General features: G+C 31.1%; 2 protein-coding genes across 6 annotated transcripts in view; one reads left to right on the top strand and one right to left on the bottom strand.

Moving 5' to 3' along the window:
* The window catches only part of LOC121122291 (sodium- and chloride-dependent GABA transporter 1), a 26,619-nt gene extending 15,770 nt beyond the window's left edge, over positions 1 to 10,849 (top strand). Inside the window, exons 1-10 of one of the 5 annotated variants that reach the window (XM_040717282.2) lie at positions 5,100 to 5,581; positions 7,651 to 7,825; positions 8,239 to 8,727; positions 8,806 to 8,957; positions 9,020 to 9,174; positions 9,250 to 9,531; positions 9,603 to 9,837; positions 9,896 to 10,021; positions 10,100 to 10,477; positions 10,542 to 10,849. In XM_040717282.2, coding sequence (XP_040573216.1) covers positions 5,543 to 5,581; positions 7,651 to 7,825; positions 8,239 to 8,727; positions 8,806 to 8,957; positions 9,020 to 9,174; positions 9,250 to 9,531; positions 9,603 to 9,837; positions 9,896 to 10,021; positions 10,100 to 10,477; positions 10,542 to 10,724 — 2,214 coding nt within the window. In that variant the 5' untranslated portion in view covers positions 5,100 to 5,542 and the 3' untranslated portion in view covers positions 10,725 to 10,849. Of the gene's footprint in view, positions 1 to 5,099; positions 5,582 to 7,259; positions 7,401 to 7,531; positions 8,168 to 8,238; positions 8,728 to 8,805; positions 8,958 to 9,019; positions 9,175 to 9,249; positions 9,532 to 9,602; positions 9,838 to 9,895; positions 10,022 to 10,099; positions 10,478 to 10,541 lie in introns of those variants that run through there. The other 4 variants (XM_071890210.1, XM_040717283.2, XM_040717284.2 and 1 more) reach the window with 4 other exon arrangements.
* On the bottom strand, positions 10,792 to 15,259 carry LOC121122290 (uncharacterized). Its single transcript, XM_040717281.2, has 2 exons — positions 14,612 to 15,259; positions 10,792 to 14,520 (listed from the first exon to the last, which is right to left on the bottom strand). The coding sequence occupies exons 1-2, from the start codon at positions 14,774 to 14,776 to the stop codon at positions 10,954 to 10,956; spliced, it is 3,732 nt and encodes a 1,243-aa protein (XP_040573215.1). The 5' UTR covers positions 14,777 to 15,259; the 3' UTR covers positions 10,792 to 10,953.

Genomic DNA, 15,259 nt, shown 5'->3' with positions numbered 1-15,259 from the left:
TGGGGAATTTTTTGAAGTAAATAGAAAATGAACTTCTCATCTTGACAATTTTTTAGATGCGTATGTTATTTGAAGTTTATTGTGCATTATTTTGTATGATATTCATAATAACTAAGAGTATGGGAGTTGCTATGATGAGACGTTGTATATTATAATTATCAAGATTAATAATAGAAATACAAGGTTATACCATAACACAAATTTGACTTCCACTACGCTTTTAATATTGAAGTCATAGGAAGGGAGGGGTTGTGTGTTTTGTCAAAATCTGCTTGTCTTGCCCAGCAGTCGGTACGATTCATCAAATTGAAAATTCTAGCACGCCCGATTACAGAATGGTCTAAACTTGTATTTCTATTAATCTTGATAATTACATATTAGTATATAGAAGTATTTTCTGAATATTTTCTCGATTAATTTGACCATTTTTAATGTGATTTCTCTCTCCCTCCATTACCAGAGCAACGCCGGGTAATACTTAGCTAGTACAATATAATACGACCATATTATGTTGTTGTTACTTGGTTATATAATATGTTCTATCATTTAACAGAATAATTAAAAGGAGGAAAAACACCCTCATTGACATCCCGAGGGATCAATTTTACCATCTTTAAGGACTGACAAGTGGGACTTGACTGGATGGTACCGGACTGGATTGGACCGCGTCCTCGGTCCTAAATAGGACCAACACAACACTATAATAATCATATTATATAATATAAAATATAAGTATATTATTCACAGAGAACGTGCTATAAACATTTATACTGTGCTCTTAGCTAGTGACTCTCCCACCAACTTGCAGACATTTTTTTAATAGCTAGCTCATGTCCTATTTACACCAATAAATATTTTTAAATGAAACTTTTTTCAAGTTGTCAAGGAAGTAGAAAAATCAACAGTTGACAAAAAAGTACATGGTAAATTTATATGTTAGTAAAAGAACGTCCACAGGGGCCCCCCAAATTAAGGAATTTTTTCTTTATAGTATAAAATTTAAAATTTGATTTTTTTTTAAAATTTAATATTTGATTTTTTTTTTCAAAAATTTAATAGAATTTTTCCAATTTTTTTTCCAAAAAATTTAATTTTCTATGAAAAAGTATGGATTTTTGAAATTTATTACAAAAAATTTAATTTTTCAATTTTTTTTTTTAATCTATTTTTGAAATTAATTTTTTGAGAATACTTTGGATTTCCGAAATTTTTTTTTTCGAATTAATTTTTTAGAATATCTTGGATTTTTGATTTTTTTTCAAAAAAGTTTATATCTGAAACTTTTTTCAAATAAAAATTAATTTGTTGAGAATAACTTTGGATTTTTGAAAAAATTTTACGAAAAATTAAATTTTTTGAGAATAATTTTGGATTTTTGATTTTTTTTTAATAAAAAGTTAATTTTTTTAGAATAACTTTGAAAAAAATTCAAACTTTTTAATATTTGAAATTGAATTATTGATTTTTTTTTCCTAAAAAATTAATTTTTCAAATTTTTTTCAAAAAGTTTTAATTTTTGTATTTCTTTTTTCCAAATGGAAAATACAAAACCTAGCCCTAAACACCCCCTTCCCCAAAAAATCCTTTGGACACAATTGTAGTTGCAGAACGTCATTATCATCACATATTTATATTACAAATATTTAATAACTGATAATCAAAAAATCGCTTTGTAACTATTAAAAGGCTAAAGATTTTAGTATTTTGAATAGTTTAATAGGGCCCCATCCATCAATATGTTTGAAAAAGTGTACTGCATTTGTATTCACGAACATATCTTCCCCATCCGTTTTTCTCTTATATTACATGTACATAAAAGTTATAATTAGGTGTTTAATTAGAATGCAAAACATGGAATACTGTGTCCTAAGAAATACAACACTACACTCAGGTAACATAAATACATTTCCATGACGATAGCTTTCCTTTATTCACCAAAAGCAACAAGAATATCAGTTGTTTAAATGATTAAATTGTTCATTATCGAATTAAAGCCAAAAGAAAGAAGTTTACAATCATATTCTGGGATTAGAATTGATAAAATAAGTATCATTCAGATAAAAATACATGTGAATATGCAAGTAATTAAATATATACCTATAATCACATAAATTATATCATTGGTATTTTGCTCAACTGCTTTTTAAATATCTTTTAACGAAGATACGATTTATTTTGAAGGACAAATAAAATGGTTTAAGAAACTCTTAAAAACAAAATCTTGCAAAAAAGTTGAACGATATTATGAATCACGGAAATTGTCCCATAAAATTTCATACATTTATTTCTATTGGGTAGGACTCAGTCATGGGCTAGTTAACTTATCTTTTTAAGTTAAATTAACTCACCCAACCTTGAAAATTTAATTTCAATATAAAAAAATAACTATTTAAGTTAGTCCATTGAGAGATTTCTCAAAGTTTTATAATAAAGATTTTTCTGTCGGTCTCTCTGCCTGAAAATTTCTTCACTTCCAATTGAACGATCAAAAAAAAATACAAATTCAAGTTACTACTAAATTGTAAGTCAAAGACAGTTAAGATTTTTGAGTTTCTAACGAATTTTAAACTATATATAAAATTATAAAAATATCGGAGATAATATAAAAATGACATTTTCTACAACACAATTTCGAAACAGTGTTTAACTAAATCATCGGAGAAGTAAAGGTTAATTTAAGACAGCTTTTTAGTATTGCAACTTAGAATAACAAAATAAATTTAACTTTAACTAATTAACTTAATCAAGTTGAGTAAAAAGGACGATAATGCAGTTTAAAAAATTAACAAGACAAGTTAAAAGTTAATTTTGATAAATAAGAAATTAATTAGTAAAGTTGAAGTTAAAATAAGGCTGCTTAAACAACTATCTAGTTATGTTAAAAGTTAATTAACTTAACTTATTAACTTACCTAAGTTAAGTTAAGTTGCATTAACTTGCCCAACTCTGATAGGACTTTTTATTTCGAAACTTTGGGATTCCGTACCAAATTCCAGTTTGGAATAGTAAATAGTTTATAAATATGATAAAGTATAAGTAATTTATTCATTATTTTAAGAAGAAATCATAAATTTTAAAGCATATATTCGATAAAGATCCCAATGTAATCTATGTGTTTTTCGACAATTATAAGGTAAGGTAAATCTTAATCATATTCGATATTAATAATAATTGATAACTGATAGTTAATAGTGCAGTAAAAAAAAATCCACATCTAGCTATAAGGTGTCTAATAAATTAGTATTTTGAATACATTAACGGGGTTAATAAAATGCATATAAATATTGGTGTTTTTTTGAGGTGTATAAAACATGTCCTATAGAGCGGGAGCAGCCCAATCTGAACGATTTTTGAAAGGTTGGGCTTCCTTTTGTGTCGATGCACAGCATTTAATCGTAATTTTTATATTATTTTCAGTTAAATATGTATAAAACTTTTTATTTTATTAATTACATGAAGGAAGCTCATATTGTGAAATAATTAATTAAGTGTAAGCTTTCCTTGGAGTTTCTTCTAGATGTAAAACCCCCATGAATCCCGAGGAAAACGAAAGGAAATCCCTGATACATACATTCCTCAATTTATAATATGAAGAATTCTATTTACTAAAGGGACATTTTCTTATCGGAATATGTACAATGTTTTTATCTATTTTTTGTTATCTACGGTATTCGCTTCGTTTATAATGGAAAGCGGTTTTAAATAAGGTCACAAATAAGAATAATAACTAATAATTTTATGGATTACATAAATACTTATATTTACTTTTATTCAAATACATACATATGGGCGTAGTTGGCAGGAAGGAACGGGGACCTCAGATTTTCTATAACTTTAATCCACCCCTCTAAAATTTACTCTATTCATGAGAATATTATGTATTTGCAGAATGATCCACCTTTACCCCAAATTAAAAATCCTATTTGTGCCGCCCCTGATATATGTATGTAAACATATTTAATACACTCATAAATTATATTATAAATACCTGTGTACTAGGTATGTCAAGGGTATCCGCGTGATTATATTTGAAGGAGGGGGGGAGGCTGGTAATTTTTGATTTTTTTTTGAAAACTTAACTTTTCTGAAAAAAAAAATTTTTTTAATTAATTTTTTCAAAAAAATAAATAAAAAAATTTGAAAAATCAAATTTTCCTGACAAAAAAATAACCTTTTTTAGAAATAAATTACAATAATCCAGAGCTGTTTTTCCAAAAAATCAAATTTTTTGGAAAAAATTTCTAAGATTAAATTTCAAATATTAAATTTTTGAAAGAAAAATTTCAAAACCCAAAGCTAATCACACATAATTAAATGTTTTGGGAAAAATTATAAAATTAAATTTCGTATATAATTTTTTTTTTTTTAATTTCAAATATTAAATTTTTCGGAGAAGAATTTCAAAATCCAAATATTAAATTTTTTGGGAAAAAAATTGAAAATTTAATCAAAGTTCAAATATTAAATTTTTTGAATATTAATTTTAATAAAAAAATTCAAATATTATATTTTTTCTATAAAAATTTCAAAAATCCATAGCTATAAGAAATGAAATATTTTGGGGAAAAAATTATGAAATTAAATTTCAAATATAACTTCAAATAATCTAAAGCTATATACAAAAACATTGAACGTTTTCATCAAATTTCAAATATTAAATTTTGTAGTCAGAATCAAAAAAATTCTATTTTTGGGGAGGGGGACTACAGCCCTACCCCTGCAGACGCCCCTTTAAGTACACAACAAATTTATAATGAATAAACAAAATACGCCTTTCTTTATCATTATATTTATAAGCCTACTCTGAGTCACACAAGTCTAAAAAAACTTCAAAGGCTTTGGACAATCTTTTTAAGGAACTTTATTATGTCATAAAAGCTAAAAACACCTATAAAATAAAACATTTATAATGACTTCAACTTCCTTTTTAACTCAGGCCCATGTACACAGTGCACACAAATATGCAAATGACTTTGAAATCTCGGGAATAATTAGTAATTACTCTTCTCTTCTTTAAGCTTGTGCATGCGTCATTTTTCTTATTCCAGATGTACTTGGCACAAATTTATTATTAAGTCGCCTGATAAGGGCCTTATCAAGAGTTACGTTTCTGTTAGGTAAATGTTAGTATTGTCATCATCATCATCACATCGTCCTCTATGTAGTAGTAGTATGTCAATGTCTAGCTAGTAGAAATACGAAAAGCCAAACAGGAGAAGCTGAAAAAGGATCTGAATTATAATACTCTCACGCAATATAGTTTCGTCCTAGCAAAAATACATTTGCTCGTTGCATGAGGAGAGTAGTAGACAGTGTCCCATTCATGTTTAATGGAACATGATATCCTCCAAGATTATGATTGTTCAGGCAATAATAACATAGTGCTGTGCTGTTTTGTATTTTTGTATATCCTTAGCAAAAGTATCAAAGATCTCTAATGAATAATAGTTATGAGATTTATGTACGTAAGTGATTGTCATCATACGAGTTCTTGTGTTTGTTGTGCCATTATTATCTACGAAAAAAAGAATTGGACCGTACCATGAGCTGGTGGAATGCGAAAAAAGACTATATAATACCGGTAAGGGTACCTTAGTTATTTATGTGTGTACTAAAGAGCCTAAAAAGTAAGGAGGAAAATATAAAAGATCGTCTCTCTCTTTTATCAGAGTCCACACACCCGTTATATCCTTAAAAATAATACTAATTCCATTTTTATTCAAGTCATCGTACTCATCATCAATACGGCTTTTATAATTATAATGATATTGATAAATATATACTTATCAAGGCATATGTATCTAGCCAAATACGTTTGCAGGGGCGTCCGTAGGTTGTGGCTGGAAGGGCTGTAGTCTTCTCCAAATGACGGATTTTTTGTATTTAAGTAGAAAATGTAATATTTGAAATTTAATTTTAGAAATTGTTTCCCTTAAAAATTCAATTTTGTAGGGAATAGTTTTGGATTTTTAAATTTTTTTTAACAAAATTTATTATTTGAAATTGAATTTTTCAATTTTTTTTTCCAAAAAGTTGAATTTATTGTGAATAACAATGGAATTTTTTTTTTTTCAAAAAAATAAATATTTGTAAACATTAATGTTTATTTGAAATTTTTTTCCTAAAAATTGAATATTTGAAATTTAATTTTTGAAATTTTTTGTGAATAACTATCGAATATTTAATATTTTTCAAAAATTAGATATATTTGAAATTTATTTTTGTAAATATTTGTGTATTTTTGAAAAAAATTTACAAAAGTTTTAACCAAGCCCCCCCCCCCCTCAAATAAAAAAATTAATAATAATTCTGCGGACGCTCCTGCTATGTAGTTATTTCATTATTCTTTTAATTAATCAGAGTTATGTAGTATTGTAGTATTAATAACAAGGAGTAGTAACCGGGATATTTTTAAAGTTATTATGCGCCGATGACCAGACGTACTTTGCTATAATAATAAGAATTTACTTTCATAATATAGAAGATAAGTGATAACTCCCCAGCAAATCCTCAATGTTACTCTCCGTTTTTCCTGAGTAGACACACACGTAGTTACTCAATACTTAGATGTTCTCTCCTCAAGAATGAAAGTATAATGATAACAGCTGAGAAAATAAAATAAAACATTGCTCAGATTGTCAACAAACAAAAAACTGGCACGTTTAAAAAATGCTTAGGATTTACAGCCCTAAATATAAGTGCTCCCTTTTCTTTTTAATTTAAGGAACTGAGCTTTAGCCATACACGCTCGTTGCTAAACTTAATCTAAAGTCACATTTATTATTTTTTAGTTGTTCTGTTTTTTTTTTAATATGACGCTCTGAGCTTTAGCTACCCACACTCACTGTTAAAAAGGAGTCCCTTTCAGACAAACAAACATTGTTTGATTAATATAGATGTGAGTTTTTAGTATTTTTAATGGGCTTTGAGTAAAGACTTTCCTAGATATGTAGTTAAGTGAATAATATTATATAATATCCATGGTATTGAAATAGTGTGATAAATGTAGAATAATAACTATCAGTTAGGGTTAAAGAGCTGAACGCATGCATTTAATAGGTTGCACATATTATGTATCTAACCTTTTTGAACTTTGACCTGCCTTGGTCATTTAAGTCCCTGACTTGCTTTTCCCCCCAAAACGTATCTATATGCAAGGAATTGGGAATTAACGATGAAGGGTATATTAAAGTAGTTACTATAGTGTAGACTGGGAACAATTTCGTATTAGATACAGTATTAACAAGTGATGAGGAAACATTGATAGGTAAGGGAGGAAGGAAGGCACTTCATAGCAGAAATAGAGGGAGTCATAATAAATAAAATAATGAACGTGTGATGATGACTACAAAGTGTGTGTATGTGTGTAACAGATGTGATTGGGAATACTAATAAAACATGTAAATTATATATACCTATGAATTTAGTTTTGAATCACTCATGATTTCACGTATTTGTGTGTCGTAAAAAAAAAAAAAAAAAAAAAAATTAACCTGAAGAAAAGAGTGAGCAGAAAGGAAAAAAAAATACCAGAGTAAAATATGTTGTTGTTATATCACCATTCATCGTGAACAAAAAAATCATAACTACCAAGAGTTGTAGTAGTGCAAATCTTATTTTTTATTATTATTTTCCATGTCAACGGATCAGGTTTCCATTGAGTTTGTATCCGAGGACAACAGTTCCCCTGGACCATCCTCACTACGTTTTGCATCTGTTAGAAATCGCTACGCAGTTCCGGGGATGTTTGAAGAACTGGAAAAGAGGCCCACAGCCTCGCTCAAACGTGTTTCCATTCCTACTATACCACAGAGTGAACTTGAGCGTGAGTTGTTTTGTCTTATAACTATAAATAATATCATATTTTTAATTTGTATTTGTTCTATTTGATGATCAATAAGTTATCATAATGGAGGAGAAGTGTTGGGTCCCTACTTCATACTTGTCAGTGCATACTTAGTTACTCATAATAACTTATCAGGCATGTTCTTACAAAGCATAAAAAACCAATGCTATTCGGGGGTGTGTAAACGACCTAAAATTAAAAAAAAAGAGAGCTCATTCCATGAAACGTCAAAAAATTGTTTTTTTTATATTATTCTATGATTGGTTTCTACCTGTTGCACCTATTCGGTTTTTGTTGTCAACATGACAATATATATAAGAGGTGCACTTCAGCTCTAACAATGGTGTTTTCATTATACATATAATAAATAATGACTATTTTTGCATTTCTAGATCCGCCCAATAAAGAAGAGTCCCTCCAGAAAAAGATCATTGGCCCCACAATCCTTTCCATTAAGGGACCGCCACCGCCGCCACCTCCACCTCCATTAAGTTTAGAAAGTGATACAGACAGTTTCAAAACTATTTCTGGAAACATAGACAGTGCTCAAGATTTATCTCGAAGAGGAAGTAGTCATCTTCCACAAAAATTTGTTAGACGAAATAGTAGTAAATTACTGGAGCTTGAACCTTTAGGCTATGAAAATAATGATGGTTGGAAAACTCATACTGATTTTCTATTTAGTTGTTTTGCATTAAGTTTAGGACTCTCAAATATTTGGAGACTCTCAAGTCATGCGAGAGATCGAGGAGCCTACGTATTCATATGGTTTCTTATTATGTTTTTGGTGGGATATCCACTTCTATTCCTCGAATTGTCTCTAACTTATTTCTCAAATAAGGGGCCAATACGATTATGGAACGCAGTGCCCATTCTGAAGGGTGAGTCATTACTCAATAAATAAGTTCTTGTGAAAAAGCAGAGTCTATACCTAGATTATATACATGTATCGTCTTTAGGTGTTGGGTTTTTGCAATTATTCATTTCATATCTGTACTGTATGTATATTCCTGCCATTTCATCCTACGCATTCTTTTATACCTCCATTGGTCTTAAATCTGGAACGTGGGATAACTGCCAATCATCCAGCTCAAAACTCACTGTAGACGTGGTAAGTTTGATGTATGGTATTAAAGACGAGGCACATACTAATCTTTGAATTTTTTCATGAAGTGTGTCGCTAGGAATGAATTGGTAAGTCATTTTGCTAGCCCTGGAGAAACATGTTTCATCAATGAAGTTGCCGAGTGGAAGGATCTAAGCCACTTTTCATTCAACTTTTATCTAATTCCAGGTGCTATTCTGATGTATTTATTAGCGTTTGTGAGGTGAGTATCAAGAATCCGGGTTGTGTTATTGGTATGAGATTTGAAATGCATATTTACATTCATTTTGGCTCTTAGTGTTTTTCGAGGAACTCAAACATTGAAGAGGGTTTTTTGGACATCAAGTTCCATCACTTTTGTATTGCTTATTGCTTTTTTGGCCTATGGTTTAAGTTACGGAGATGCTTATGAGTATGGACTATTAGAGTTATTTGATGCTTCCCATTGGAACAAAAGTATTCAGGATCTTGATTTATGGTTATCTGCTTTTTGTCAGGTTCTGTTGACAATGCACTTATCATGTGGAGTCTTTATTAGTCTTGGAAGTCGGACTAAGAGATATGGAAAATATGTTACATTGTAAGTAATTTTGTTCTTTTTATTTTCAGAATCCCATCTCAATAATCTTCTTTTTTTCCCCTGATAATAAGAGATACGACTCTTATATTTTTTGCAAATCTTATCATTGGATTACTTTGTATCATTATGACGAATGCTTGGATGGGAGTCACACGAAAAGGCTCAATTAAGGATCCAATTTATAACACTTCCTTTCTACTTGGCTTATTCTACGATATATCCATTGTTACTGAAAAAGAAGCAAATCGTTATCTTATTTTGTCCCTTTTTGCAATTTTAACCTTCTCATCATCAATTAGCTCCTTGGTAAGTAGCCTGTACTATGTAATGATTTATAACTGTAGAATTAAATCTCGTGATTTAGGCACCTATTGTATTTACACTAACCTCTACGATTGATGAGCATGTTTATAGTTCTAGAAAGAGGAAATTTATCAAAGTATCTCTTCTTATATTTAGTTTAGCGGGTACATTAATGCTTCTCTCGTCTGTAAGTATTACATACAAACTAATAAAGTTAGTTGATATTCTATTAATCACTTGTCCTGCATTGCATGTTTCTCTACAGTTTGGATTGCCTCTTATATACATATTGGATAACTTCGTTATTGTTGGCTTGGTTTTCATTGCAGCTCTATTCTTCATTATTGGTTTTGTTTTTGTCTATGGAAGGTCTCATCGCCTGGAATCTGACTTTATTTTTTGGACGAACAATGACCTTGGAATTATGAAGATTCTGATAAAAATGTTGGGCACAGTTGTACCGTTTATTCTCATCATTGGACTTATAATGTTCATTGTTACGTTGTCACTTAAGACTGTTTGCTGCATTAATGATATTTGGGAAGTCGGATTAATTTGGGGATTTTTTGCTTTTGGTTTATTTATCATCCTCTTTTGTGCTCTGCGAGAGATTTCTGTTCAAATAGACTACGGGATAATCAACGTACGTTATTCATACATTATTTCTAAATTTTGGGATTCTAATTATTATTTTCATCTTGTTATAGCGCTTAAAATCCGCCACCAAATGCGATTTAGATTGGGGACCTATGGATCCCATTCTTCAACATCAATGGCACGATTATATGCGTTATGAAAAAAACCAACCATTTGCTAAATTATATCACAATGTAGATAAAACAGGAATTGTTAACCTGAACTTTTCAGACGAATCCAGTACTAAATTCTGAACGCCATAATAATCGATCAAAATATTTTCGAGCTTACAAACTTTAATAGTGATTTAGTATGTAATTATTTATAATATATGAAAAAAATCTATATTTACGCAATAAATTATAAAATTAACAATTAATTAAATAAGAGCGACAAATTAAGGAACGAAATACTCATAAACAAGGAACACGGTGATTAAAGAATACGATGATAGTCCCAAAAATTGCAATTGAAATTAAAAATTTAAAAAAGATCGTCAAGATTTGGCATATCTACGCTTTCAAGTGAATTTGAATTAATTTGATTGAATGTGTTACTGATATTTTGATCATGAGAGCGTCTATCAAATTCTTCGGCGACTTGAAGTAATTCTGTCATTAAATCCTGCTCTTCCTTTGATATTTCTGGTTTGTTTACTGCTTTAGTAATTATTTTACTAACAATTGGCTGCTGATCTTTTTTAATATTGTTTTTACTTTGCGGTAGATCACATTGAAAGCCTTTATAAACCCCACTTTGAATTTTTGTCTTCTTTTTTTCAACGAGCTTATCCTTTTTCTCTTTTTGAGCAAGAAGTTTCATCACTTTCTCCTGTTTATTGGGTCGAACATACAATGAGCTTGCACCTAATGCTTCTTCTGGAGTTATTTCGCTATTTTTTTTCCGAATAGGTCTTTTCCTCTTATTCGGGTTAGGTTTTAAAAGTAAAGGTCTTAGATTAGTCACTCTTTGAGAAGATGAAATAACTTGAGGTGGCTCTTCACTTTTGGGATCAATTTTTCCTAGTAAATCTGAAATTTCATTAGCAAAGTCTATTTTTTTGGATATATGGGAATTTTCTTTCGACTTTGAAGATTCAGAAACTTTAGGAATATCTTTGCTGAACACATTCCTTTCCAATCTTGATGCTGAAACAGGCTCTTTTTGCTGGAAACTATCTTCAAGAGGTTCAGATTTAACTGAAGGTAAACCCGACGAGGGATTACGAATAGCTGGATAAATCAATTCCCCAGTGGTTTTATCAATTTTTATAACTTCACTACGTTTTTGATAATTACGAGTTTTTCTACCGATTATATTTTTTTTCAAACCTTTAACGGTAAATGATTCGCGAATATAATTTAATACATCTTCGGGCAGAAGGGACTCAGCAATAACTGAACCTGATGAATAAGAATATAACGTACGATTTTCTTTACGGCACTTAATTTCAGCAACTTTCTCTTGGACAAGATTAACAATAGCTCTAACTTCTTCATCTGTCTCTGCATAGATAGGGCCAAAGTGGCTTTTGTCATAATCAAATGTAATGACATGCTTCCCGCGGCCTATTTTTTGTCCATTAGAAGAGTGATATCTTTCTGGTACATACTCAACACTTCTATCAGCGGGCGGATGGACAGAGGATAAAACAACTGAATATGGAGAACTTTCAATTTCTTCAATGATTTCATGCTTAATGTTACATACAGGAGATGTTACTTCTGGCTCTTTTTCAGAACTAGAAGTTGGAGATTTTGGGGATTGGGTTGAAGGCACTTCCTTAGTGGTATTAATGAAGTTTTCATAATGAAGAATCTTTGCATACAACTGCATCATCGAGTCGATATCAATGTGGGCAAAATTGGGATTTTGTTTCTTAGAGGCTAACATAGCTATGACAGGGTCAATTCCTTCCCACTCTCTCGGGACACTGAATCCTTCCATCATAATTGATAAGTGATAACGAAAGTTAGAAATGAGCTCTTTATTAGCAAGGAAGTTGTTAATATCCTCCGGTTCCATTGTTTCTTTACTAGCCTTTCTTGGTTGTTTTCCACGGCCTCTTTTATTAGGAGTTCTTGTAATCGGAGGCGATTCATTTAGTAGATCATATTTTTCAATTGCATCAGACTCAGAGCACAGCATCACTTTAACGCCACTTGGAGAAGTGGTCACATCAAGAGAACTAATTGAAAGATTGTTGGAACATTCGACACTATTACTAACATGAAATACGACCTCATCACATTTATCTGATATCTTCAAAGATTCTTGAATTTTTTGGAGGAATTTTTGGGATTGATCATCAGAAGATGCATTCTTCATTAATTGACCAAATTCAGCATTATTTGTATCATTACGATTCAGGATAGTAGTTTTAAGTTTTTCAACTTTTTCCTTCAAATTAGGAGGTGGCATTGACAATACTTTAAAATCTATATTTTGGCCTAAGCTCATAGAAACCTTATTGCTCAAACTATTTAATTTAACAAGACCTTTGGAACTATTATTAAACGTCGATTTATTCAAGGATGCTAAATTAATTTTTTTAACGTCTGATTTAATTATGTCATCCGGTAATTTGTTTATCTTAACTAATTTCCTAGGTGTAATGAAAATTTTGTTGGAATCTTTTGAATTTTGAGCAGAAGCGACAACAGATGTAGATGCATTTGTGCTAGAACACACTGAACCGTTAATAGTATTATGATTGGTTGATGATACAGTTGTAAAATTTTGAGGCGAAGATAGGTTTATTGGACGATTAATGGTAGTTAAAACATTTTTAGATTCTGGACAATCACGAGACACTGTTATTGTCATGGACCCCAATTCTTGGTTCTTGGGAATAAGTGACGGATTCTTTTCTTTGAGCTTAGGCATACGCTCACTAGATGAAACTTCATGAAGGGGGGATGGAGAGTCGTCATCCAAATTCCCTGTTTCAGGAAACGAAACATCTGAATCAAAAGGTATATCCTCTACGCACCTGTCAGAAGAAGGAGACAGTTGAGGAGGAATATCAACCAGAGAAGAAGATGATTGCTCTTTGGGATCTTTGATATTTTCTTTTGTTGTTGACTCATGATTTGTTAGATTATCTATAATACTTGGGTGAATTATTTGACTTTGAGATGAACAACCCGAGATATTTAAACTGTTAAAGTTTAAATTTGAAGGGGTAGGTATAACAACATTTGTGGTGGAAGGTGAACATTCAGTGGATGTAACATCAATATTAGAGTTTGAATCACTCTCATTTGAAGCTACAGACGACACATTCGAACTATTTTGAGTTTCAGACTGTTCTGAAGAACAATCATTCTCAACTTGATGCATCACTTTCGAGCTATTATTAGAAACTTTTACCGCATCTGTATCATTAGTAGGATCTGCAGAAATATGAACTCCATGGATGGGGCTTTTACATTTTGAAGATGTGCTCAATTCTACATTGTTTTCTTTGAGAGGTTCATCAAATGTATCTAATGCATTATTAGAGGGTTGAAACGGACTCTTGAATTCAAAGTCAGAGGCAGAAGTAGAAAAATTCGAAGTTTTATCCATTGTGGTACACTTTGAGTTCTTTTTTGGGAAGTCATTGAATGAAGAGTAAAAAGGACTGCTACCTGGATGAGAAGGACTCTTAAACTCAAAATCTGAGTTGGTGTTTAATATTTCAGAGGTTTCTTTGGACACGACTGAATGATGACTAGATGACTCCTTTTTAGGAGAGGGAGATAATCCATGGGATCTGGGTGAGCAACTTGGTGGATACAAATAGGATTTATTGCTTAAAAATGAGGATGAAGACGCTTCCGAAGTTATTCTTGGAGATTTATACAAAGGACTAGATGAAGGATGGAGTGGAGAGAGCAAGTTGGGGATAGAGAAAAATTGGAGATCCAAAGGGCAGTTTCGATGGGGAGAATTCGTAGCTTGAATTTTGGATTTGGATTTCTTTGCCTTTTTATGTTTAATTTTAGCCTTTAAATCGCTTTTTCCGAGGATTTCTTGAGGATCATGGCTCATGAGTGGCCAAGGACACTGGAAATAGAGACAAATTGAAATAAATATTAGATATGAAATACAAAGTGAGAATAAGAAAAGTGAGAAGTGAAAAGAGACATAACTTCACCTCATCATTGGAACACATGAACAGTGCATCGTTCTCCTTGTTCAAATGGTAAACACGGATTCGAGACTGAACGCCACGGTCTGCTTGACATTGTGGACAGTATTTGGGATGCTCTGGGACAGTGCTAGGCCATGGAGTATCCTTTTTTCGCTTTTTGGACATCATTCAACTTTCAATAGTGTCAATAATAATAAGCAAATTACTACTAATCCTTCTTCTCACAACCACCAATGTCCCTTAATTCCAGAGGCACGTTTCTTCGCTCCTCACCTCAATCAATTATTTCAATACTTTAACTTCTCTTGTTTACTTTAAGCTCTAATCTAATCTTTTGACTTTTGCTTTAACCATGCTAAAGGAACAAAATATAGAGATGACAACCTATACAAAACACTGTTCCATCGTCTTCAGCTGTTAACTTGGGTATGCTCTACTGATAGTATTTTGCACAAACGGCCATTAATTTAATAGGCTGATTTTCAGCCTCCATATTTTAATGTAATATCTACTAGTAGACCACATACAACAGCTATATTAAACCTCACCAGATCTGAACATTTATTATCTCTCTGCTTGACAAAGCCAAGCAGCCAAAAAAAATCCTTGTCGCTCATATATATCTTTCTTTCTCTATGATTATGCTCTTAC

The sequence above is a fragment of the Lepeophtheirus salmonis genome, chromosome 7 (assembly GCF_016086655.4).
Source record: "Lepeophtheirus salmonis chromosome 7, UVic_Lsal_1.4, whole genome shotgun sequence".
Taxonomy (NCBI): Eukaryota; Metazoa; Arthropoda; class Copepoda; order Siphonostomatoida; family Caligidae; genus Lepeophtheirus; species Lepeophtheirus salmonis.
Note: the sequence above shows the minus strand (reverse complement) of the source record. Positions and strands in the feature narration are given on the sequence as shown.

Excerpts from the sequence above, each read along its gene's own strand:
- LOC121122290 (XM_040717281.2), bottom strand. The coding sequence starts at position 14,776 with ATGATGTCCAAAAAGCGAAAAAAGGATACTCCATGGCCTAGCACTGTC. Across the intron at positions 14,521-14,611 it reads TCATGTGTTCCAATGATGAG|TGTCCTTGGCCACTCATGAG; the intron begins GTGAAGTTATGT and ends CTCTATTTCCAG.